Here is a 26,494-nt window from a genome sequence, read left to right as displayed (position 1 = left end):
GTGGAAAGGGTCATCTGCAGGGGGAGCTGGGTGGTGGTGGGTGGGGTCCATCTGCAGGGGGAGCTGGGTGGTGGTGGTGGAAAGGGTCATCTGCAGGGGGAGCTGGGTGGTGGTGGTGGAAGGGGTCATCTGCAGGGGGAGCTGGGTGGTGGTGGTGGAAGGGGTCATCTGCAGGGGGAGCTGGGTGGTGGTGGTGGAAGGGGTCATCTGCAGGGGAGCTGGGTGGTGGTGGAAGGGGTCATCTGCAGGGGAGCTGGGTGGTGGTGGGTGGGGTCATCTGCAGGGGGAGCTGGGTGGTGGTGGTGGATGGGGTCATCTTCAGGGGGAGCTGGGTGGTGGTGAATGGGGTCAGCTGCAGGGGGAGCTGGGTGGTGGTGGTGGAAGGGGTCATCTGCAGGGGAGCTGTGTGGTGGTGGAAGGGGTCATCTGCAGGGGGAGCTGTGTGGTGGTGGTTGGGGTCCGTCTGCAGGGGGAGCTGGGTGGTGATGGATGGGGTCATCTGCAGGGGGAGCTGGGTGGTGGTGGAAGGGGTCATCTGCAGGGGGAGCTGGGTGGTGGTGGTGGAAGGGGTCATCTGCAGGGGGAGCTGGGTGGTGATGGATGGGGTCATCTGCAGGGGGAGCTGGGTGGTGGTGGATGGGGTCCGTCTGCAGGGAGAGCTGGGTGGGGGACAGCCTCCAGCTTAGTGGTTCCCCCACAGGAAGTATGGAGCCCCTGCCTGCAGGGGGGATTGAAGGGAAACTGGGGGCAGAGTGGGCTCCAAAGGCCGCAGGGCTCCAAGGGCTCTGTGCAGAAACCCTGGCACAATGCCACCAGCAAAGCAGGTCCACCAGGTCTAAGGCTGCAGGGAGTGTGAGAGCACAGCTGCCTGAAGGAGAGGAACACACACAAGCGCAGGGGAGCCACACAACGGACATTCATCCGTCAGGGTGATGGACCCACAACCAGGCCAGACTCCCCTGAGTGGGCTCAGCCTCTTCCAGTCCATACCGGCTACAAGGCAGTGGCACAGCAGCCAGACACAGGCACAGTTCTATTTGTGACTCAGCCCAGGGCAAAGATGCAAAGGAAGGACGCCTCTGAGCTAATTCAGGCAGGCAGGTGTCCTCACCTTCACAGCCCAGCAGGCCACTGAGCAGCCACTGTATGAGTCATTGATACCACTTTCCACATGACCTTTCCCAGGCCACCAGCCCCAGCTCAGGCCTGGAGACTACAAGACGCATTGTTCCCCTGTAGGATCCAGGCACTGGCCAATAAGGAGGAAGCAAGGCTGAGGAACAACCTAAATCGGAAGAGATGCTGAAGAGGGAGGCTCGGGTAAGGGAGAGGCTGAGATAATCAGTCACCTGCCACCAGGAACCTGGGCATCTTGACTCCTTGGGGGCTCCATCGGGAGCTGCAACAGCTGTGACCATGTCTCACAGAGAACCATCCAGCAGTGCTGGAGGGAGGGCCATCAGGACCCCCATTCCCAGATGGGCTTCAAAGCTCTGAGCTCAGCAAAGGGAGGGGCTGGCACCTACGATGGGGCTTGGTCTCCCCCTGCACCGCATCCTTGTCTGTGAAAGGGGACAAAGTGGGCCAGCCCCTCACTGACATGGGAGTACCGCTGGGATGACCCCAGCACCACCGGCCCAGCTCCCCCTGGAGATGAGCCCCAGCTACCACCAGTAGTGGGCATGACTGAAGGCCAGTAGGACTTCCAGGCAGGCCCACGAAGCACATTGCCCAGCAGATGCCACGCTCATTTGATGCATGAGGAGTTAACGGTCCTGGGAAGCTACACAGATGCCCAAATCCAACGGCCAACAAAGTAGAGCACCAGGACCTCAGCTTGGCTCCTTTGACTGCAAGCTAATGCTTTGTCCCCTCCACTCCCTCCAAACTGCTCGGGGATACCGGCTGTAGCACAGATGGCTTCTCCTTCAGGGTGTATGCACCACAACAGGCAGGGCAGCATGCCAACCGGGACCAAGAAGGCAGAGCCCATTCTATGGACAGAAAGCAAACTTGGCCCCACAACCAAGGAGAGAAAGGTCGCAGAGGTGACAGGCAGGAGGGGCGAGAGTAGCCGCCATAGGGAACTGTCAGAAAACAGCATTTGTCAGCTCTCTAGGGGAATAACTTCCTCAGCAATTTTTAAAATCCTAGAAGAGTTTTTTGTATGAAATGACAAATACCGTACCAAACCTCTATAATAGGTAAAGTACTCACCCAAGGTTAAGAACGGTGATCAGAACTGCCCGAAATACACAGACAAGCCTTCAGAGAATCAGTGAACATACAAAACCGTTGATCAAATTGGTCACCAAAGGTATTTCTGAACAGAGGGGCAGGGGCAGGCTGGAGAGGGTCAATGAGGGGAAAAAAGGGACATATGTAATACTTTCAACAATAAAGAATTATTTTTAAAAAAAGAAAGCAAGAAATTTCTGAAAAACGAGGACTACTAGGAATTCCCTCTCGGAGGAAACTTTGTGATTGTGAAGGTGAGGGAAGGTCACAGCCAAGATGGACCCTCACAAACACCTTCCTCCATTCATTCCCCATGGTTTACCTTCCCACAGTTTGCGCCCTGCAAGGCTATAAACATACCGTTTGTTGCTAAGATGCTATAGAAGCCAAGTTCTCACCACCCCTTTGAGTTTCTCATCACTCCCCTAGCTCCTGGGTGGAGTGCACTGCACACATTAATAAACTGCGTGTCTCTTGATCTGTCTTTAGTGAATCTAATTTGCAGGATCCCCAGGAGAGGAGGGGGAAAGTGTTTGCTCCCTGCAGTTTCAAAGCACAAAGAATGGCAAGGAGAAGCACGTGCATCTCCCGTGACATAAAAATATCCAGAGCAACGATGCAAACAACATAACCCCACAGAAGTTAATATAAGTCAGACCTGTGACATAATCACATCTTACAACTCTGAGCTGTTTACAAACTACAGACGGAAACCTGGAAAATGATACTAAAAACCTGGATGCTGCTGAATCCTCCAACAAGAAATAATTAAGAAAAATCTGTACATCAATTCACTAGAGAGCCCCAGGAACACAAAGACTGTTAAAGCAGTAAGACAAGAAGGACAGCTACTTACAACTTTAAAGATGAGAACGTACAGTCAATTAAACCAATGGAAGTCCATGTGCAGGTCAAGTACAGTAGGATTACAGAGACTGGGGCAAACAGCCCTGCCCCGGAGGCCTGAGTGCTCCTAACCAGGTTGCACACCTCTCTTATTTCAAATGCTCGGCTGCATATGTGCAGCTCACACCTACGCAGCATTGAGGTTTCTCTCCGGACACGGTGGCAATGCACCCACCAGGCCTGGGGAGCTCATTCCACCTCCAGGGCAATGTGACGGGGAGCAGAGCTGCTCTCCTCTTCCAGGGAAGCTCAGCCAAAAAGCTCTGGCCACGAACTGGGCTGGATCAGAGAAACACGGTAAAAACACCAGGAGAAGGCAACCAGCAAAATCCCAAATGGGGGAAGTGCAGTCAGAAAAATGCCCTCCCCACATCATAAAAACATGAGGGAAAAGGTTGGGAGGGGGCTGCAACACAGCAAGGGCACTTGTTTGCACCCTGATCTTTACAAAAAACTTGATGAGGCAATCAAAAAGGGGTGAACACTGCATGTATATTTGATAAGAAATTACTGCTAATTTGTTTAGATGTGATAACGGCACTGTAGGTATGCTATTTAAGAAAGAGCCCTTAGAAATAGATACTATAGAATTCATTAGAGAACCATTTGCTTCAAAATAATGCAGTATGTGTGTACTGAAGATGGGTGCTGGGCACAGGGAATTTCTTTATACCATTCTTTCTATTATAGTATACTAGAGGCCCAGTGCATGATTTAATCATGCACCTGGTGCACCAGCTGGCTGGCTGTCCACTGGTGCACCAGGCCTTCCGAAAGCCTCCGGCGCGGCGGAGGCTTTCGAAAGGCCTTGTGCCGGAGCAGCCAGCCAGCCAGCTCCCCCGCTTTGGCTTTTGATCGCGGGGGAGCTGGCTGTCTATCCGCTGGTGCACCAGGCCTTCCGAAAGCCTCCAGCGCAGCCACTGGCGCCGCGAGCTCAGCGTCCTGCTGGCCCAATCAGCTACCCCGGCCACCCTGAGTCCCGCCCCCTGCGCCTCCTGCTGGCCCAATCGTGGGCGTAGCGGAGTGATGGTAATTTACATATTACCATTTTATTATGTAGGATTTTAAATTTTTCCATTAGTAAAAACCTTTTAAAAATATACAGTTAGCTCTAGCCGGTTTGGCTCAGTGGATAGAGCGTTGGCCTGCGGATCAAAGGGTCCTGGGTTTGATTCCCGTCAAGGATGTGTACCTTGGTTGCAGGCTCCTCCCTGGCCCAGGCCCTGGTCAGGCTCATGCAGGAGGCAACCAATCGATGTGTTTCTCTCACATCGATGTTTCTGTCTTTCCCCTCTCTCTTCCACTCTCCCTAAAAATCAATGGAAAAATATCCTCGAGTGAGGATTAAAAAAAAATGTAGTTAACTGAAATTTGCTCTTGCCTGTGCATTTGAACAGCTCAAAGCCAGCCAGGCACTGGAAGCATGCAAACCGTAAGGTCCGCCTCGCTCCCTCTCACCTCTCCTGACGGAAGCAACACTCCTTGTGTCCAAGTCCAGCTTCTGCACCAAGGCACTGGGGTCTATCTTGGTCCTGGCAAAGATGTCAGTGTTCACAAAAGCCCACTCCTAAGAAGGAAAGAAAGAAGACCATGTAAGACTTGCTCCATGGCTTTGTGGTGAAATGCAAGGCCCGTCACACGGCAGGGAGACCCCTGGGTGAGAGCCTCAAGATGCACAAGGACTGGCTATCACGGAGGAGGACCTGGAGAAACCAGCCCACTTCCCAGCGATGAAGCCCCAGGACCCCCGGGAGCTCAGACTGCAGAGCCCTACGGCAGCACCTCCCTGCCCGCCTCAAGTCACCAGGTGGGCCGTGCTCCTGGCTTAAGAACCATCTTAGACCAGATTCAGGATCTCCTTCCAAACCTCACATCTTCTTACTTGTACAGCCCTCTCCTGTGTCACATCCCTTCCTGCACCTCAGCACTGTCTCTCCTAGGTGTGTTTCTGACCTGCATTCATCCCTACATTGAAGTTTTAAAACCATCCATGTCACTCTACCCATCGCAACGTGCTCACCCAGAACCCACTCCCCATGCCCACCTGGCTCATTCCAGGCCAATGTCCAGGACAGGGGCTCGGGAGGGACCTCAGCATCCACTCCCAGGGGAGTCACACACCAATGGACAGAATGGGGATGATGCAGAAACTTTCGTCTAAGTGCCAAGAAGGTGTCGGGCTGAGTGCGCCCACCTAGCACCTGACAAAGCAGCTCTGGCTGGCTCTTCAGGACGGCCCAGGAGCAGTAAAGAAGAGACCTCAGAGAACCCAACGGGGGGACAGTGCTGGAGCATGGGGGACGCAGGGCGGGCGAGGAAGGCCATATCAGCTGACACCTCCCAGCAAAGGGGAGCCCAGGTCACATACATAAGTCTATACACATTGATACTCAACTTCTCTCTACTCTGTCACTTGGACATTTTCTGCAGTGGTAATTTATCTCTCATAACTTCACATTTTGGAGCTTAATATAAAAGGTATTGATGACACATTGACTGTTTTCCATGAATAACAATGTAATTATGTGACTAGAAATCAGAATTGTTTGTCTATTCCATGTTCAAGTTCAATGACCATACCCCCCTGCCCCCCACCCCCACCCCACCTTCCAAGAAGGTGAGGGCAGAAAACCAGGACTTCCTTCCCCTGCCCCCCTTATTAATACAAGGTCTATGTATTGCTTTTATTGCTAGTCTTGTTCTCCTTTCTCCTATTTGGTTCCTTTATGTCTTTCATATTTCAGGCACATCTATTTTGTAGTCTCTAACAATTCCATTTTCTGACTCCACAGCAGTCTGATTTTGATGCTTGCACTGTCTGCTGACTCTCACTTATGGTGGGTCGTTTCCTTATGAGGTCAGCTGCAGTCTGAGTCTGGCAGGATTTTATCTGCTGAGGGAATCCCAGCTGACCTGGCCAACACAGGGAATACAAGATAGGGCTGTAGAGGAACCCATGTCGAGAAGGGCAGAGTGAGGGTGTGGCAGACCATCTCCCCAAAAACCATTTAACTGGAGGAAATTTTAAGTCTCATTAAGAACAGAAAGAATTTACAGCATATCAGAAACTACCAAAGAAGCTTTATCCCTTCCCCCAGCTCCCAGTCCATGGCCATGGTTTCACCGGGGTCAGGGGATGGGGAGGGGGAGGCAGGCTGCCAGCAAGTTCCCCCCACCCCCACCCACCCCACCTTCCAAGAAGGTAAGGGCAGAAAACCAGGACTTCCTTCCCGTGCCCCCCAACCCCTCTTGTTGGGCAGACACTCCACCCTGGGCAGGGAAGGTCTAGAACAAGCATGTCAAACTCAAAGGCTAACAAAGGCCAAATGAACAAAGCTTAAGTTTATGTGCACTGCAAAAAAACAAAAGCTTCAATTTTCACAGAAGGTTTATTTCGATAGAGACTTGCTGAATACAACGGACTGAAATAAATGAGTAATCGTTAACATAAAATAATAGAACATTTTAATAAAAATTAGTATTTTTTCTTGAACATTAACTTACCAGACACTGAATAACTGCACAAATTAATAAGTGTAACGCAAATAAACCTATTTTTCTTGTTCTCCGAAAGCGAAATATTTCCTGTTGTACACACCAAACAAGTCAGTACAAGACTAATGCCATGGCAATCAGCTGCTAAAATACTCGCTACTAGTATTAGTGGAGAGAAATGGTATGCCTGCGCATAAGGCGCATGAGGGAAGTGAATGCAACACGATTAAAGTAATCAGTCATTAGCGAGCATTGTAGTTTGTTATTTTAATAATCATGTATAACAGGATATTGTAAAAATTGTTACGAAATTTTTATTAAAACGTTTCTTACATACCGTTATATTGGCTGAGCTGCAAAAATACTCCTTGTGGGCCGCATGCAGCCCGTGGACAATGAATTGACATGCCTGATCTAGAATACTGGGTCCTGACCCAGCTCTGCAGGGTGGAGCTACTTACAAGCCAAGGAGATTAGGGGCCACCCTCCAGCTGCACTCATGGAGGGGCTGTCACCAGGGAGAAGCTGAATTGTCCCTGCCCCCTGCTCTAGTGTGAGCACTGAGGTCCTACCCAGGGGAGGGACAGGCTCCATGGAGGGAACTGACTCTATCAGGACAGAATGAGAAGCCCATGCCTAAGAGTGTTGTGGGTGTGGGAACCATGCCAGGTCCCTGGATAGTCAAGGCCGGTGGGAGCACCGAGGCCTTGTTATCTGTACACCTGAATGACGAAAGGCCGCTCTGGGCATGTGCCTAAACAGAATGTTCAAGGACTCTGAGCCTGGGAATCCTAATCAGACCAAGATACCATGATGGGTGTAAGGACACATGGTACACTGTGCCCTTCAGTAGCCAATATGATTGATGTAACTATTGGCATGAAGCCTTCTTTGTCTAAATGGTATAAAAGTAGGTTACTGACCAGTCTAGTCAGCTAAGGCGGGAGTGAGAAGTCTGCTGGAGTATGGAAGAGAGCAGCTAGAATGGAGTGTGTGAAGAAGTCTGCTAGAGAGAGCAGCTGGGCAGGAGAGACAGGAGAAGCTGCTGAGCCGGAGAGCTCAGATACCGCTCTGACGTTAGGCAGTGAGTCTAGGAGGTAGCATGTGGCTGCTCAGGTAGCTGTGGGTACAGAGACTGATGCTGCTTTATGGGAAAGATATATGTTCACTAGCCGGTGTCCAGCTCCCTGCCTGTATGGACTCTGCTGTGAGGACTGTTCTTGTCTGATAGCAATATGGCCACTGGCTTCAGCAATAAAGACTCATTCTTATATACTCACAACCTCTCATGGCTCCTCCGTCTACGACCCGGCGTCCTAGGAGGTCCAGCCCCAGGCAGAGGGGCTCAGACCCAACACCTGTTACTAGTAAGCAGAGGATAAAGGAGGAACTTGGACTAAGTTCCCAACAGTTAGTACAGTGGGCAGGGTTTGAGAAGAACCAGCCCTGGCATAGTTGGGTAGGAGAATTTAGAAGAATACGTGGACTCACAGCCACTCAGAACGACTCAGAGCACCGTGCAGGGCTCTGGCTGTCCCTGACAGTGGGACACTAGGGATCTGTGCAGGCTGTGCAGCTCACAGTGCCACCATACTGGCAGCAACCAGCTACATGTCAGAGAAAGCATAGCGTAACAGTGAGAACACCGCAGAGACAGCCAAGAGCCCTCCTGGGATCAGAGTCAACCCTGGGGTCCAGGCTGCACCCCCTCAGGAGCAATCTACTGCGAGCCCTTGCCCATCACAACCACCTCTGGATGGGCACAATGGAAAGCATGCCCCAAGCAAACACAATGCAGGGCAGAAGGCCCCGGGCATAAGGGCTTAGGCACAGCTCTGAGCTAGCACTGGCTGAAGGTCACCTGCTCTAGCCCAGGAGCGCCCCCAGGAGTGCATCTGGGCTAGAGCAGGCTGTGTAGGGCGACCAGGCCAGCAGGGAGGGGGGTTAGTGAGGGACGACCCAATGACTGAACAGCAGGCTGCGTGGGGTGACCAGGTCAGCGGGGGGGGGGGGGGGGGGGGGGCGGGAGGAGACTGTGAGGGGTGACCAGGCCAGCAGGAGGGGCAAATGGAGGCGACCAGGTCATGGGGGGGGGGCAGTTGGTGGTGACCAGATTGGCGGGGGGGGGGGGGTAGTTAGGGGTGACCAGACCAGCAGGGAGGGGGCAGGTGGGTGCGACCTGTACAACAGCAGGGGGCAGTTAGGGGTGATCAGGTCGGCACTCAGAGGCAGTGAGGGGCGATCGGGCCGGCGGGGGGCGGGGGGGTGAGGGGAGGGGGGCAATTAGGGACAACCAGGCAGGCAGGCAAGTGAGCAATTAGGAGCCAGCGGTCCAGGATTGTGAGAGGGATGTCTGACTACCAGTTTAGGCCCAATCCCCATGATCGGGCCTAAACCGGCAGTCGGACATCACCCGAGGGGTCCCGGATTGGAGAAGGTGCAGGCTGGGCTGAGGGGATTCCACCCCCGCCCCCACCCCCACCCCCCGTCCACAAATTTCATGCACTGGGCCTCTAGTTAAAACATAAAATAAAATCCTGGAGTCAAAAAGCAGTGATCAAAATGAATAATTTCACTCGAGAGATTCAAAACTAGAATTGAGCTGGCAGAGGAAAGGATCAGCAAATTTAAAGAAAGATTGATAGAGATGATGCCATCTGAGAAAAGAGAGGAAAAGAACAGAGCATGACAGAGAAATCAATAGAAATAAATTTATAGAATATGCTTGCAGAAGGGAAAACAAAGAAAAACCTGACTGAAATGGAGTGACCAGGCCAGGAGGGGAGATCCAGCCAGTACCCACCTGACATCAATCACAGGAAAATAGTCAATTAGAGACTCCAACAGAAGAATCCTCCACAGGAAGGAATCACCAATTACAGGCCCAACAAGAAACGCTGCTGTATACTGCACCACCTAAAACAGGGGTGGGGAACCTTTTTTCTGCCAAGGGTCATTTGGATATTTATAACATCAAAATTATCAACTTAAAAATTATCCTGTTAATTAAAAACATTTAATTAACTCATCCCTAGTGCCTTGGCAGGGGGGACTGGCTGCACTTTCCCCATCCCTGTCCTTCAAGAAATTGACTCCCCAGCATCTCAGCCTATGAGAAACATCACCTCCCTGAACTCTTCCTTTTCTCTAATGGCCTTTCATTCAAAACAACCCTTCTAGCTTTCTCCTTTTTCTCCATAAAACAACTCTTCTACTTTGTTAGACATGCCTGCAGTTTTTGCTGTAGCTGGCTTTCCCAAATTGCAATTCTTTGTTATTCCCAAATTAAACCGTTTTTGCCAGTAAGATAACTTTTATATTTAAGGGCAATGCGGAAAAATGAATGGCTTCTTAGAGTACCTTTAAGCATGCCAACATAAGTAATGAAAGTATCAGATGAAAAGACAGAGCGGGAGATAAAATATTCATAGAAACAATGGTGGAAAACTTGCCAAATTTGATGGAGAATACTAACCTACACATCCAAGAAGCTCAATAAACTCCAAAGGGATAACAAAACTCCAGACAGAATAAACACAAAGAGATCTACTAGTACATCAAGGCACATTAGTCAAAATACTTCAAGGCGCAAAGAGATAAACTTGAAAGCAATAAAACACACACACACACACACACACACACACACACACACAGAAGATGATTGATTCATCACAATGGAGTGCACCCCTATATGATTAACAGCTGACTCCTCATCAGGAACAATAGAGGTCAGGAGGCAGTGGTATTGCATATGCAAAGCATTCAAACTATCTTTCAAGAATGAAAGTAAAACAAATACAGTCCCAAATAAAGCAAAGCTGAGAGAATGCGTTGTTCACAGACTTGCCTTCTAAGAAATACTAAGGGCATTTTTTAGGCTGAAAGCAAATGATACCAAACCCTTCAAATCCACAAAAACAAAACAGGGAGTCTAGAAAAGGTAAACATGTAGGTAATTATAAAAGAATAATCATAACAACTTCAGGCTGGGCTGTAACATATAGAGGAGTGGGCACAAGTAGTTTAAATTGCCAGGAATCATAAGTAAGGATATGAAGTAAAATCAAGAAGACAAATAATACAAATAAATAATACAATAATTAATAAATACATAATACAAGAATAACTGTGTTCCCTGTACTCACCACTGTAAACCTACTTTTGTCCACCCGTGTATAGATACAATTTGCATAACAATATAGCAGGACAAGGGGTGACAGGGAATGGAGCTGTACAGATTCTATCTTTTACTGGAATTAAGACGTAAATACTGAAATATATTGAGGGCCCTACATCAACCCCTAAAGGATAACCATTATCAAAGAGTCTCTCCATGACCAAACACTGCCCAAGCTCCCCTGCAATTTCCTCAACTTTTCATAACACCAAAAGCACAAGCAACAAAAGAAAACAAGATAAATTAGACCTCATCAAAATTAAAACCTTTGTGCTTCCAACGACAATATCAAGAAAGTAAAAAGACAACTCATAAATTCAAAAAAATATTTGCAAACCATACATATCTGATAAGGGGTTGCCATCCAGAATATATAAAAAACTGTTAAAACTCAACAAAAAGACAAACACCTAAAAAATGGGCAAAGGACATGAACACACATTTCTCTAAAGAAATACAAATAACCAACAAGCTCATGAAAAGATACTCAACATCAAAAGGCAAATCAATGAAATACCACGTCACACCCACTAGGATGGCTATAATAAAAAAAGACAGACAATAACAAGAGTTGGTGAGGATGTGGAAGAATCGGAACCCTCATGTATTGCTGGTGGGAATGTAAAACGGTGCAGTCACTGTGGGAAATAGTCAAGCAATTCTTTTAAAAGTAAAATTCAGCATTCTGTACCACCCAGCAATTCCACTCCATAAATCCAATGGAAACTGTATAGGAATGTTCACTGTATTACTCCCAATAGCCAAAAATTAGAAACAACCTAAGTATCCATCAACTTACGAATGGACAAACAAAATGTGGTGGGTATGGTACACTACACCCATACAATGGAATGTTTTTCAGACATTAAAAAAAAAAGACAAAGAAATGAATATTACAAAAATAATACTATGAGGAACCTCAAAAGTATGCTAAGTGAAAGAACCCAGATATAAAAGGCCACATATTGTATATTCCATTTATATAAAATGTGCAGAACAGGTAATCCTTTGAGACAGAAAGTAGAAACGTGATTGCTCAATTATTGATAATAGGGATTGCTTTTTAGAGTGATGAAAATGTTCTGAAATTTATGGTGATTTTCCTGCACTTGGGCCTCTAGTCCTATATAATAAAAGCCTAATATGCAAATTGTCCCCTGGAGGGAGAGTTGAAGGGAGTTCATCAGGGGACAGGCTGGGCTGACCTGCCAACCGCAGGAAGGGAGGTCCCAGCCGGCAGCTGGCAGCTGCTAGGGTCCCTACCCGTGCACGACTTTCGTACACTGGGCCTCTAGTTTACTCATAAGTGTCCTGGTTTAGGGAAAACAGAATTTACTAGCTAGCTGACACTGCTTGGCATCTTGATTTTCTAGATGGCTGCAAAGTGCTGTCTCCGTTTCCCTGATCCACTTGTCCTGGCTTACTGGCCTATCTCAGTGGGAGGTGTCTGGTTCTCGCACAGCTCAAGGCGTGCTGGGGCAAGTCAACCCTACCAGCCATCTCAACGTGGCAAGAGCCTGGAGGCCCCCACACCTCGCCGACGGAGAAGGTGCGCAGGTCGCACAATAAACACCGCGAGGGCAGTCCCGGGTCGCAGGAGACCCTCCTGGGGAACCACAGGGCCCCCAAAGCTGCACAGTGCGGCGCCCCAACCAACCCCCGCCGACCCTACTCCCATCCCAACCGCCCAGGACCGCCTCCTGGCTCCTAGTTTACCTTTCTCCCGACTCCGCCAGCCGAGGCCTGCGGAAGGGCCCCCTCCTGGGCCGGAGGCGCGAAGCCGGGCGCGGACTCCGCCGTGAGCCTCACGGCAGCGTGGTGCACGCGGGCCCGCAGCCCCCTCACTTTCCCCATGTTTCTGGTTGAGACCCACAGCGGACCGGAAGCCGCGGGGCGCAGGAGACGGAGCCTGCAAGAAGAGGCCCGGGCGGAAACTGGAGCCCAGGCAGCTGGGTTCCGTTATTCTCCCTGCAGCGGCTGCTCAGTCTCTCGGGAGGGGCGGGGCCTCGGAAGGGTGTGGCCGGGAGGGGCGGGGGCTTGTGTCCTAGTCCCGCCCGGTCCCCGCCTCCGGGAACGCCCCGCCTCCCAGGCAGATACGGGATAAATGCTGGAATCCAGGCAGCCTCATTGTGATTTGGGGATGATGAATATGGAGCTGGATGGAGCAAGCTTATTGGAAACACACGGGTGTGTTCACCACACGGCACTTGTGCCTTTCATAGTCTCTGAGGGGGAAAAAAGAATCAGAGGCCCTGGGGGGAAGGGGGGCCTGCATATTATGGGAAGTGGTGACCTGTCTGCAATGGGAGATCTGAGACTGAATGAATACGGTTGAATCTAAGAGGAGCCCCAATAACCCTTGCCTGAGCGAGTCCATTTGTTTATTAACTGTGACTGAACCTTTACTTCGTGTCCATCTTTTTTTTACAGCATTTCATTCATTCCTCAAAACAATTCCTGGAAATGGGGTGTAACTCGTCTGTTTAAACTGGAAACTACATGGTAGACTAACTTGTTGCAACACACACAAGTCACGTGCTAGGAAGCTGCTGGACCAGGCCCTGAGTGAGCCCTGCAGTTCGCTTTCAGTCTCCTGTGCATCCAGCCCTGAGGGGAAACAAGCTGGTGAGGGTGTGACTTTCATCCTCAAAGAGCCCCTTGTTCTGTTAGGTCCACACAGGAGTCCAGGCTCAGCCAGGAGAGAGGACACACCGCCCCCTCCCCACACAAGGGAGGCCTTGGGTACCAGCACACCGGATTCCACCCTGTCTGGGAGCCCAGCCGAAACTCAGATACAGAAAATGGGCTTTGGAGAGGAATAGTCGGCCCCACACAGAGCCCCCAAAAGGATGAAAAGGTGCTTGCCCTGGTGTGTGATCCCCCCACTGCAGGCAAGTCAATGCTCTATTTTGGTTGTTACAGGCCTGTTCAGGGTGTGCAGGACCTGACCTGTCCAGTTCTAGAATGTCCAACAGGGATGGGGACATTTGTAGATGACGAAGGCCCCTGGATATACCAGGCTGAACATAAAGGAGCAAAGTCACAGCATGGATCCACGCCGAGGCCAGAGAGAAATGTCCCTGGAAGAACTTCAGAGGCCGGCGCCTGGGTGGGCCATCCCGCTCCTCGGTGAGAGTCCCTGGCTGTCAGGGCTTTTCCAGGCTCCAGGGCACCCCCCCAGCACCTCGCAGACCAGGGGGTGGAAAGGACAGCCCAGCCTTCTTGGGTGAACCTCTAGCTGGGCTGAGAGCTAGACTGGAGGAACCTCTGGGAAGTGAGAGTTTTGGCCCAGCACGTGGGCTTTCTGGAGTGTGGAGAAGGCCATGCCCACCCCAAGTCGGGTCCCCACCAATCCCATGGAACCTATGGCTTCTTTAAGGGGGTGCCATCGGATGTGAAAGAAGCCTAGTTCCAACCGGTTATCTGAAGAAATATTCCAAGTCCCCAACTGTGCCATGATAGAACAAGAATGCAGAGGTAATTTCTGCTAATGAAAGTCATGCAGGGGTGAGCTACGGGCATAGCACACAGACTCAGAGACAAAGCCCAGCGGCATCGAGGACTGTCCTCTTGGCACCCCTCGCAGGGACATTAGGGGACACCCCAGAAGCAGCTCCATCGGCCCAGCATCGCTGACCTGACCTTTAACACACTCTGCATCCAACCAGCCTCATTTCCCGAGTTGTCCGAGGCAGGGAGACCCCAGCTTGGCTCCTGGCAGGTGACACGGTCCCCAGCCTGACCCAGGCAGTGGTGTAGACACCTAAGCAGCTCCGGAGGCCTGCAGACCGCTCAGTTTCAGGCTTTCCTTTTTGCTCCCTGTGCAATCCATGCTGTCTCTGTAAGAGGAAACGAATGTAAACTGCTCCAAAATGGATGTCAAAAATACTGGGGCCCTGATTTCTCTGTCTTTTCTCTCATCTCTCTGTGACCACCTGTCCAGGGCACTCCATGCCAGAAGGGTACCCAGGCCATGATCTCCCTGGAAAGGAACGCCTGACTTTGGCCTCCACGGGAACCCCCCCATCCCCCCCTCCCCCAGCCATTCTGCCCTTCCAGGCGCTCAGCCCCATCTCGATCTGTCCCTTGTGCTTCAGTCTCCCCGCCTTGGTGGTCCCTTATTCCAAAGCCTGGCTGGAGCCGAGCGAGGTAATTCTTTTTTTTTTTTTTTAATATATTTTATTGATTTTTTACAGAGAGGAAGAGAGAGGGATGGAGAGTTAGAAACATCGATGAGAAACATCGATCAGCTGCCTCTTGCACACCCCCTACTGGGGATGTGCCCGCAACCAAGGTACATGCCCTTGACCGGAATCGATCCTGGTACCTTTTTTGAGTCCGCAGGCCGATGCTCTATCCACTGAGCCAAACCCGTTTCGGCGAGGTAATTCTTTTTTCTCTCTGATTCAATCTTTTGTCGCCGGAGGGCGCTCACGGACCAAGGAAGGCACACTCTTTGCTATTCCGCAGAGGTGAGGGCAAGGGCGCAGACTCAGGGGTGCCCGGAGGATCCCAGGTTTATAGGCGGGGGGGGGGGGGGGGGGGGGAGAACGCTTCTCTCCGCCACCAAGGCCCTCCAGTCCCCGCAGGACGCGGGCCACGCAGGAGCCATAGAAAGAGCTCCCGGCACTGGGGCCTGGGGTCCTTCCCAGTAGTGGAAGGATGGTTTCCGGAACATGCAGTCCAAACACCCCCGCTGCGCATCATTGTCCTCTGGGTCCTGGGACCCTGCACGTCCTAGTGAAGCTCCAGGGTCTTCTGAGGGGCTTCCCAAGCCCCAGGCTAAGCTTAGAGCAGAGACGACCTGACCTGCGAGCAGCGGAATTGCTCTCCCAACACGACCAGTGACAGTACTGGGACCTGAAGCTCAGGGCCCACTGCATCCCAGCCTTGCCTGACCCTGGTCCAATGCTTAACCACAGGTGCCCATGTGCTCAGTGTCAGGCCATCCTTCCTGGTCTGGTCCTGGGGGCTGGCCACCAGCGTCCTGGGTGCAGTGCCCAGCCCAGCCGCGATAACCTGGCTCCAAATGAACCTTCCTCCCACGGGGGCAACGGTTTTATCAGCCGCTCTTCCCACTGAATCCTCTCACCCCAACCGCTGCCTGGTCGGAGTCCACCCTCACTTAGGGAGGAGAGGCCCTATTCATAGCCCCCAGGGAGGCAGCCAGGATTGGAGTTGACTGGGTAAGGCAGGACCTTCTGAGCCTCAGTCTCCCCATCTCTCCAATGGGGATGGTAGGAGTCTTTAAGGGTCAACAGCTGTAGGTAGCACATGCTCAGTAGATTCCAGTGACTCCAGAGTAGTTAAGGAGTAAGTGCAGATAGTTCAGGTATGAGGTTTGGGGTGGGGCGGAGCCAGTGTAGGCAACAGGCAGGACGCCCGTGGAAGGTGGAGGCTCAGTGCGCTGGACTTAGGGTGCCTGGTCAGGGGCTAAGTCCTGAGTATGATCCAGCCCTTCCTGCCCACTTGAGCCCCTGGGGCTTTCTCCCCCTCCCACCTTTTTGGGGACCCTCCCTTGCTTCCCCAAGGAATCGGCTCTGGAAAGGAGGCAGTGTGTTCTAGGACGTTCTCTGACACCTGCCCAAGCCTCAGTGCACAGCGGGCTCCATCCACCGGCTATGGGTTGGGAAGCCAAGTCCGCGGTCCTGCACCAGGCCTCGTTCTGGAAGGGGTGCCCAGGCCCCCCAGAGCAGCTTCTCCCTTACACAGTGGGCAAGCAGGTGAGCAGCTGCCCATGGGAAGGGGACAGGTGCGTGTCACCTGTGCCTCCTGAACATGTGGGACCCGGACGAAGGTGTCTCTCAGTCCCACTGCCTGAAGGAGGCACCCTGGCCTCTGGGACCTGGTATGCTGGGTTGCCGGTCGCCACTGCCCCCTTGACCTGCAGGCTTTGACTTTGGTTTAGGGATGCCTGGGGTTTTAACTGATCCGTTTGGGTCTCTAAGAAACAGTTCGTTGTCTGAGCATCTCCCTAACTGGGTGAATTTCAGGGAATCGCCGCCCCATTGGCTCCTGGGGCAGCAAGGTGGGTGCCCAACCTATGCACCTCTACCCACAGAGCCTGTGACCTGGAGCTCCGGGTCCGGCTGCATCCCAGGAATGCAGCAGGAAGTTAGACGTAAACAATTCCGGTTCCGAGGCTGTGGAATTCCAGCATTTGGAACCTCCTGGGGTAAAATACTGTGCCGGACTCGGACGGACTCACCGTGGGATCGCTGGGGTGATTCAGGGAAGTGGTTGGGGTAGGAGGAAGAGGCCTGGGAGGAGGTTGCCCAAGCCACGATTTCGACAAGTGGTAGCTCTGCAGCCCCACCAGGGTAAGGCGTGGCCCTCGTGGCTTATCCCCTCGTTGCCCTCAAGAAGCGAGGCGCAGCCCCAAAGCCTCCCTCTCACCCGCCCTGCAACCCCCCCCCCCGCCCCCGCATCCTTCAGCTGCCTTTATTTCCTCTCCTTCCAAACCTCTCCTAGCTCCTTACAGGCGGCCATGTGGGGCTTGGGTCCCCCTGGTTTTGTCCTGTGTCTGATTAACTTGTCTTTCTAGTAACATCCTTTTCTGATTATAAAACTAATATGTGGCCTTCATAGACAACTTGGAAAAGATAGGACCCTATTTTAATTTTTAAATAAAATTTTTATTGATTTTAGAGAGGAAGGGAGAGGGAGAGAGCGATAGAAACATCAATGATGAGAGAGAATCATTGATTGGCTGCCTCCTGCACACCCGAGCCCGAAACCCAGGCGTGTGTCCTTGACCGGAATCGAACCTGGGACCCTCCAGTCCGCAGACAGGCGCTCTATCCACTGAGCCAAACTGACGAGGGCGGACCCTATTTTAAATGCTAAAACCCCTTTGATCCCGTTGCTCAGAGATGGCAGCGGGGCGTATGGGTGGGCAGTGCCTAGGGACCAGGCCCTCCCAGCATCTGTGCTTTCTGTCCCTGGGTCAGGCAGCCTGTTTAACTTGGAATTTTCATTGTTGCTCAAGTGTGGAAAGATTAGGTCTTCCTAGTGACCACCCAGCACACCGCCCACAGTCTCAGCTCGATCTGCCCAGCCTGGCCCCGCATGCGTGGGTGACCTTCAGCGGGTCATTTCCTGCATGGATGAGGTCACACCCAGATAAGGGCAAATGCGCCTTCTCCCGCTGAGCTTCCGCTTCACCCCTGCTTAGTCAGCATCAGGGTGAAACCCCCTCTCTCTCCTCCCCCTCTTCCCTGCTTGGTCCCTGCTGGGCTGGCCCCAGGCACTTGGTCCTGCCCCCTGCCCCGTTTCCCTGTCTGCTGAGAGCCTCACATACCGCATCTCAGTGTCCTGAGAGGCAAACCCCTCACCCCCATTTTACAGGTAGAAAAAGATACCTATCCGTAGCTGTCCAGTGGGTGCCCAGTGGGTGCCCAGAACTTTAGTCCAGGCTTCCCAGAGCCCAGCCACATGGGCCACCACTGCTCACATGCCCAGCTCCTTTGTGTGCCAGAAACAAGAGGGCCCATGGGCCCCATGCTGAGAAAGAAAACATGAGGGAGAGGAAGATAGAAGACAACCCCCAACCCCCACCCAGTCAGAGGTGGAGCACTTCACCGGCAGGAGGGAAGAGTCCCTGCCCGGCCCCCATGTCTGCAGGCGCTGGAGCAGCCACCCTCAAGGATTCTGGGGGAACAGGGGACTCATGAGGTGTTTCAGTCCACTCTGGGGAGGAGGAGGTGTCCTGGAAACTGGCAGAAGAGGGCAGGAGAGAAGGTTTAGAAGAGAGGGAAGAGGCCCTGGGGGTTCCCTTCAGTGTCCCGAGGTCTCTGTTCTGCTCCCTGCCTCTCACGTTCTCCTCTTGTTCCTCCCCAGCCCAAGTGCCTTCTGTATGCAGGCCCAGTGGAGCCCGAGACTCGGTGTCCCTGCGCTGATGATCAGACCACCCAGAGTGTGTTTGTTAAACAGACATCAGGGCCAACCTGCCATCTGGATCTAGCGGGTTGGGCATGGACCAGTGGATCGGACCTGAGTTTCTGACAAGAGCCAGGCCCAGACATCCCGTTTCACATGCGTAGCTCCCTGTCCCCTCACACTATCCTCACTCACCAGAGAATCACGGTCTAGGGCAGGGTTCAATGTTCTACCACCCACAGGCTGGCCCTCCACCTTATTTGTAAATAAAGTTTTATTGGAACACAGCTATGTTCATTCATTCACAGAGCTGAGTAATTGTGGCAAGAGCCCTATGGCCGGGAAAACCGAAGTCACGTGCATTCCGCCCTTTCCAGGAAAAGTCTCCACTCTGCCCTAGTGGAGTCATCACAGCCCACGTTTGCTGAGCGCTTTCTCTGTGCCAGGTGGTGTGTGTGTGCTTATCTGCTCATAACCTCACCCACAGCGACGTGCTCGTCGCTCCCATTGGCCGGTGAGGGGACTGAGTTCCAATGGGGCTGAAAGTCACCATGCCCTTCACCTCTGCACAACTGACATACCACGTGGGTGTCAGATGTCACCCAGGGGCCAGAAGAAGGGACAGGTCCTTACAAGTTAGGGATACAGCAGGATAAGGGAGGCCCGGGGAGACGGCATTTGGGCTGGACCCTTTCAGGAGGGGAAATGAGGGCCCCAGGGAGGGCTTCAGAGCCCATTGTTGGGTGAAACAGCACAGGTGTGCTCAGGGATGAGGCAGGTGATGAGATGTGACTCAAGCAAAGGGTTCCCAGTAGGAGGGAGGTTGAAAGTGCACTTTCTCTGTACACCTTCCCAGGGATCCAGGTGGAGAGTAATGCAGAAAAGAATTCTTCAGGCCCTAGCTGGTTTGGCTCAGTGGATAGAGTGTCGGCCTGCGGACTGAAGAATCCTGGGTTTGATTCCGGTCAAGGGCGTATGCCCGGGTTGCAGGCTTGATCCCCAGTAGGGTCGTGCAGGAGGAAGCTGATCAATGAATCTCTTTCATCATTGATGTTTCTATCTCTCTCTCCCTTCCTCTCTAAAATCAATATATATATATATGTATGTATATTCCTCAGACATTCCTCCAAAATATCAACCTGCCCCAAACCCACCTTCTCCTTGGGAGGGCAGAGGAAGGGCTCCCATGCCCCCTTTACCTACTCACCCCGGGGAAGCCTTGGATGCCAGGCCTTGCTCTACCTCCTTCCTACTGCACGTTCTCAATGCTCAGAGGTCAGGGTCACGAGCACTGTGTCTCCTGGAGGGAATGGGGGAAAGAATTTGATTCCTATCTATGACATGCAAAGAATCCAATGCAGGAAAACTAAATTGTTCCCCCAGGTTCAAAAGTTAAAAGGTAGAAGCAGAAAATGCAATGAGAAGAAATTTCTTTATACGTCCAGATATAGACCTCCTCTAAAAAAAAACATATGCTGTGCTCAACTGGTGTGGCTCAGTTATTGACCATTGACCTATGAACCAGGAGGTCACAGTTCCATTCTTGGTCAGGACACATGCCCCATGTGGGGCATACAGGAGGCAGCCGATCAATGATTCTCTCTCATCATTAATGTTTCTATCTCTCTCCCTCTCCCTTCCTCTCTGAAATCAATAAAAGTATATTTTAAAAACACATATATGCTGTGATTTTTGTCCAGAGCTCCATGATCTCTGTGACCACGGCTCATTCTCCTTTTTATTATTTACTAGAGGCCCGGTGCACAAAATTCGTGCACGGAGGGGGGTTGTCCCTCAGCCCAGTCTGTACCCTCTCCACTCTGGGACCCCTCAAGGGATGTCCGACTGCCCGTTTAGGGTTCGGGCCTAAACGGGCAGTCGGACATCCCTCTCACAATCCAGGACTGCTGGCTCCCAACTGCTTGCCTGCCTGCCTTCCTGATTGCCCCTAACCGCTTCTGCCTGCCAGCCTGATCACCCCCTAACCACTCTGCTGCCAGCCTGTTTGCCCCCAACTTCCCTCCTCTGCCGGCCTGGTTACCCCTAACTGCCCTCTCCTGCAGGGTTGATCACCTCCAACTGCCCTCCCTTGCAGGCCTGGTCCTTCTCAACTGCCCTCCCTTGCAGGCCGGGTGCCTCCCAACTGCCCTCTCTTGCTGGCCATCTTGTGGTGGCCATCTTGTGTCCACATGGGGGCAGGATCTTTGACCACATGGGGGCAGCTATATTGTGTGTTTCAGTGATGATCAATCTGCATATTACTCTTTTATTAGATAGGATAGAGGTCTGGTACAGGGGTGGGGGCCAGCTGGTTTGCCCTGAAGGGTGTCCCGGATCAGGGTGGGGTTCCCTTGGGGCATGGGGCGGCCTGAGTGAGGGGCCTGTGGTGGTTTGCAGGCGGGCCACGCCTCCTGGCAATGCAAGCGGAGGCCCTGGTATCTGGAATTTATTTTCCTTCTATAATTGAAACTTTGTAGCCTGGAGCAGAGCCAAGCCTGGGGCTCCCTCCAAGGCCCGCAGCCATTTGTGTTGGGGTTATAATTGAAACTTTGTTGCCTTAAGCGGGTGGGCCCGGCCAGGGTGTGTGGAAAGCTTTGCATCCCCTGTTGCCGGCGGCAACCCTGGCCTGCTCTCTCAAGCTCCATTCTGCCGCCATTCGTTTGAATTTGTTTACCTTCTATAATTGAAACTTTGTAGCTTGAGTGGAGGCTTAGGCCTTCAATGACTGGCAGAAAGCTTGGCTTCCTCTGTTACCTAGGAAACCTTGCTCTCTGTGGCTGTAGCCATCTTGGTTTGGGTTAATTTGCATACTCGCTCTGATTGGATGGTGGGCGTGGCTTGTGGGCGTGGCTTGTGGGTGTGTCGGAGGTATGGTCAATTTGCATATTTGTCTATTATTAGATAGGACTAGGGGCCCAGTGCCCAAATTCATGCACCTTGAAAGGAACTGTGAGCTGCGAGGCTGCGGTGGGCACAAGGGCAGGTCTTAGCCCATCCTCTTCGCCCCTGTGGGTCCCACCGCGGCCCCCAGTCCCTTGTCTGCTGGCAGCCCTGCTCCCGCCACCTCTGCTCTCACATGCTGACGGCACTGGCCCCGCTCACACCCACTGACAGCATGGAGCTATTGGGGCCGGCACCAGCAGCAAGTGTAAATGGGGGCTGGTGCCATCAGTGGGTACAAGCAGGGCCGTCACTGGCAATGGGTGTGAGAGGCAACTGCTGGCCCTGATCATCCCTCAGGAGCAGGGGGAGGTGGAGAAGCACTGAGGGCCGGTAGCCGCTCGCACCCACTGATGGCACCAAGAGATCGGGCTGGGGCCGGGTGCCAGCAGCGGGTGCGAGAGGGGCAGGCGTCAGCATCAGGTGCAAGCGCCAGGTGGGACCTCGGCGTGCGGGAGCGAAGAATTTTCAGTAACCACCAGAGGCTCACCCAAATGACAGTGCCTGGCGCCCCACCTTGGTCTGGTGCCCCTACTCACCTGCTCCACCATCCGGCTGCAGCCAACGCCTGCCATATTCTGCACATGCCCCCTGGTGGTCAGTGCACATCATAGCGACCAGTTGTTGGGGTGTTGGGTTGTTAGGTTGTTCCGCCATTCAGTCTATTTGCATATCAGGGTTTTATATATACTAGAGACCTGGTGCACGAAATTCATGCATGGGGGGGCGGGGTCCCCTCAGCCCAGCCTGGACCCTCTCCAATCCGGGACCCCTCAGGGGATGTCCGACTGCCAGTTTCGGCCCTATCCCTGGGCAGTCGGACATCCCTCTCACAATCCTGGGCCTCTGGCTCCTAACTGCTCACCTGCCTGCCTGCCTGATCACCCCTAACTGCCTCTGCCTGCCAGCCTGGTTGCCCCCAACTGCCTCCCCCCCGCTGGCCTGGTCACCCCCAACTGCCCCCCCCTGCCGGCCTGGTCACCCCTCACTGCCCCCCCCCCCCCCCGCCGACCTGGTCACCCCACACAGCCTGCTGGTCAGTTGTTTGGTCATCCCTCGCTAACCCCCCTGCCGGCCTTGTCGAACCACACAGCCTGCTGTTCAGTTGTTACTGTGAGGGCGTTGTGACCAATTTGCATATTACCCTTTTATTAGTATAAATAGGTGTCTTTACATTTCTTGGCATCTGCTGTGTGCCAGGCCCTTTGCAGGACCCTTTCACCACATGTTCCCACAACATGGTGGGGTGGGGGGAGTGGCTAGGGGAGGATGAGGGATGAGGGATGAGGGAAACTAAGGCCCAGAGAAGGAAAGGGACCCAGTGTCCTCAGGGTGCCACCACTACTGGTGGGCCCAGCCCTTGGACCTCAAGAGCAAGCTCTGTCTCTAACTTCAGCCTCCACCTCTCTCAGCCAGGCCCCTGGGGCAAGAGGAGCTTAGGAAACAGCTGTGGAAACCAAGTCCCTTAATCCAGGGTCAGAAGGGACAAACCTGCTTGACAAAGGCAGCCAGACGTTAAGCGGGCACCCATCCCCAAGGACGTCCTTAATGGCTCTGTTCAGCATTGGTGGAAACCACAGGCTGAGAGGGAAATGACAGTTTGATGAGTTCCAGGACCGAGAGGAGTGACCTGAGCCTGGGTTAGCGTTCGGTGGCCCCTCTGACCTACGGAGCCCACAGGTCAGCCTGGCCTTCGCATTGACGGGAGGAATTCGATTCACGGGTGGGAAGGCTGATGAGCTTCCTGTTCTGGTCGATGGGGATTCGATCCTCAGCCCCCACCCATCCCCTTCCTCTCCGGGCAGCTGTATGATGATTTGTCATTGTTGTTTTTTAATATATTTTTATTGATTTTTAGAGAGAGGAAGGGAGAGGGATAGAGAGATAGAAACATCAATGAGAGAGAAACATCGATCTACTGCCTCCTGCACACGCCCTACTGGGGATTGCGCCTCAACCCAGGCATGTGTTCTGACCAGGAATCGAACCATGACCTCCTGGTTCATGGGCCGGCCCTCAACCACTGAGCCACACCGGCTGGGTAATGGTTCGGTTTTTAATCTGTGCTCATTGCTTTCCTTACTGTAACGGTGTAAATGTTGTGCATCACCGAGCAAAGTGGACATACCATAATCACATTTTCTTCCTTCTACAACTTTCTGGTTTCTTCCCAGAGTTGATAATTGCTTAAATTTTCAGCCAGGCTCCGGGCATCCTCAATGATACCCTAATCTCTTTGCCCTGACAGACCTGTAATACACTCGTCAGTGTGATTTCTAACATGGCCGCGCCTGTCAGTAAATCTCTGCATTCTTCTGAGGATTGGGGACCCCCCTACTCAGGACAAAGGTTAGCCCCCCATCCCACCCCAACTTTCCTGGCTGCTCTGACACCTTCCTTTGGGTGACTTAGGGTAGCAGGAATGCCACCTCTTCTGCTTCCTCCCACGGAGGGAGGAAGCCAGAAAGAGGAAGGCTCAGGAGAAGTCTGCTCAGTGGGGGTGGGGACTGGGTGGGAGGTGGGCTGAGGTGTCCAGGCCAGTGTTCAGGGCAGTAGGTGGCTGGAAAATCCCCGGCCTCTGGCCTCTCCTCTCTCCTTTCTAAGTCACCTGGCTGCTCCCTGTGTCTACATGGCCCAGATTACACTCAGGGATCCACTGGATTACTCACGGCCTGTTTCTGTGGGTCTGTAGGGGCTGGAGTGAAATAGAACTATTTGGAGCTCTTACCACAGGCCACACTGTTTCCTGCTCTGCACCGCCACCCCCAGGGAGTGTGCCTGCCTTCCCCTGCTCCCCCACAGCAGCTTCTGGCAGCTCCTCCCACCCTCTGCCTCTGCAAAGTGGCAAAGGGTGCAACAGTCGAATTCACATTGCAGGAGGAAGTTACTAGTGGGAAGAAACTTTTTTAAAAAAAGCAACGATGGGGGAGTTTCTGAGAAAGAGGAGGGTTGGGTGGCTGGGAGAATTTGCAGGCCAGCTGGGAGGGAAGCTGGCAGAGGCCCAAGAGTGAAGGTGTGAGAGGGAGGAGCTGAGAGCTGGGAAAGGGCAGCCAGCTGCCTCCCTTCACCTGAATGCCCTCAATCACCCCAGGTGAGATGGCTTTCTGCCTTTTGGGTGATGGCGGGTGGGGGAGGGTGGAGCTGGGCGCCAGGCTCAGCACCGGTTCTCCCAACTCACTCAGTCCACCAACACCCACCAGCACAGCATTATGGGCTACAGGGTCTGACTCTCTCCAGCCTCCCTCCCAGCATTGGCCGGTGCCCACCCCCCGCCCTGGAGAATCTCTCTGAAGTGAGCCTGGGTCCCCTTGCTTCACATTCTCCTTTATGAAAATACTTCTAACCCTCCATCCGTCACCAAGGAGTCCCTTCCCAGGCTTTCAGGCTGTGTGTTGTGGACACCTGGCTGGGTGGGCAGTAGGACCGAGGTGCCCAGGCCTGTGTTCAGCAAGGAGAGGAAAACAGCCTGCCCCTCTCTGAGCTGCCCTCCTGGCTGCCCCCTGCCCCCACCACACCTGGATTACTCTCCGGGGGACCCCCTCCATTCTGCCTGTATCAGGCTGGCTGGGACACGCTTGTCTCCTGACTAGGCCTTGATGTTCGGAGGGCTTGGGCTGTGAGGCCTCCGGGCATCCAGCTCAGTGTCGGCCAGGCTCAGCGCATCCTCAGTGATACCTGGAGAAATACTGTGCGTGTTCTGGAAGACCTAAGTGAAAGTGACAGCAAAGGGAATTTCCTGGCACTTGGCTGACTTGGGGAAAAAGGTTATTCCAGGGTCCTGCCCCAAATCTCACCCATTCCTGGCTTTGATATGCAAGCCTTGTCCCTGAAATCTCTCCCCAGCCTGCGGTGTCTCTTTTAGCAGGTTGCCTCATAAATAGCATTTCGTACACTTCCTTTTCCTTTTTAATTGTGATAAAATATGCATAAAGTAAATTTAACCATTTAATCATCTTTACCAATCAGTATTGTTAAGTATATTCACACTTTGTGCAACCAATTCTAGAACTTTTTCATCTTGCAAAGCTAAACAACTTTATACTTCTTTTTAAAGTTCTTTTCCAGCCCAGCTGGTGTGGCTCAGTGGTTTAGCATTGACCTATAAACCAGGAGATCATGGTTTTATTCCTGGTTAGGGCATATGCAGGGTAGCGGGCTCCATCCCCCGTAGGAGGCATGCAGGAGGCAGCCAATCAATGACTCACTCTCATCATTGATGTTTCTATCTCTCTCTCCCTCTCCCTTCCTCTCTAAAATCAATAAAATACATAAAGGTTTTTTTTAATTCACTACAGAAAATTTCACACATATATAAAAGTTGACAGAATAGTTTAATAAGCCCGAATGCCCCCAACATCTGCTTTAATAATGATCAACTCATGGCCTAGCTTGTTTCATTTACACCCCTCCCCACTGTCCCCCATCCCTCCCGACTCGATTATTTGGAAGCAAATAAAAAACATCATATCCTATCATCTGGGATATTTCAACATGTAACTCTAAAGGATGGAGTCCTTTTATATAATCACAAAACCTTTGTTACATCTGAAAATCTATGGGACCTTCACCATGTCTTTCTCTCGTTCCCTCTCCCTCTCCCAGCTACCAGCCCCCTCAAGCTGTAAAATTTCCTTGCTATCTTTGATGTTCTGTGACAGCCTCGGGATAAATCTAGTAACGAGACCTTCTTCCTCCCGCCCTGGGGCCTGCAGAGACTCTTAATCTGGGTCCTCTCTTAGCTCTGGCTCTCTTCTTGGTTGTTGTTGTCTGAGCATCTCCTCTGCTCTGTTCCCTCTTCTTTCCCCTGGACTCCGGGGGTCACATGGACTTTGGGCATCCACAGACAGAGGGATGTGCCTC

General features: G+C 52.5%; 1 protein-coding gene across 1 annotated transcript in view; it reads right to left on the bottom strand.

The window, feature by feature from the left end:
• SLX9 (SLX9 ribosome biogenesis factor) overlaps positions 1–12,788 on the bottom strand; it is a 31,038-nt gene extending 18,250 nt beyond the window's left edge. The window contains exons 1-2 of the mRNA XM_079767206.1: positions 12,533–12,788; positions 4,603–4,711 (exon numbers count right to left, since the gene is read on the bottom strand). Of these exons, the coding sequence (XP_079623332.1) occupies positions 4,603–4,711; positions 12,533–12,670 (247 nt within the window). The 5' untranslated portion in view covers positions 12,671–12,788. The remainder of the gene's footprint in view (positions 1–4,602; positions 4,712–12,532) is intronic.
• Between the last annotated feature and the right edge of the window lie 13,706 nt (positions 12,789–26,494).

This window comes from Cnephaeus nilssonii, assembly GCF_951640355.1.
Source record: "Cnephaeus nilssonii genome assembly, chromosome: 3".
Taxonomy (NCBI): Eukaryota; Metazoa; Chordata; class Mammalia; order Chiroptera; family Vespertilionidae; genus Cnephaeus; species Cnephaeus nilssonii.
This window is presented reverse-complemented; position numbering and strand designations above follow the sequence as displayed.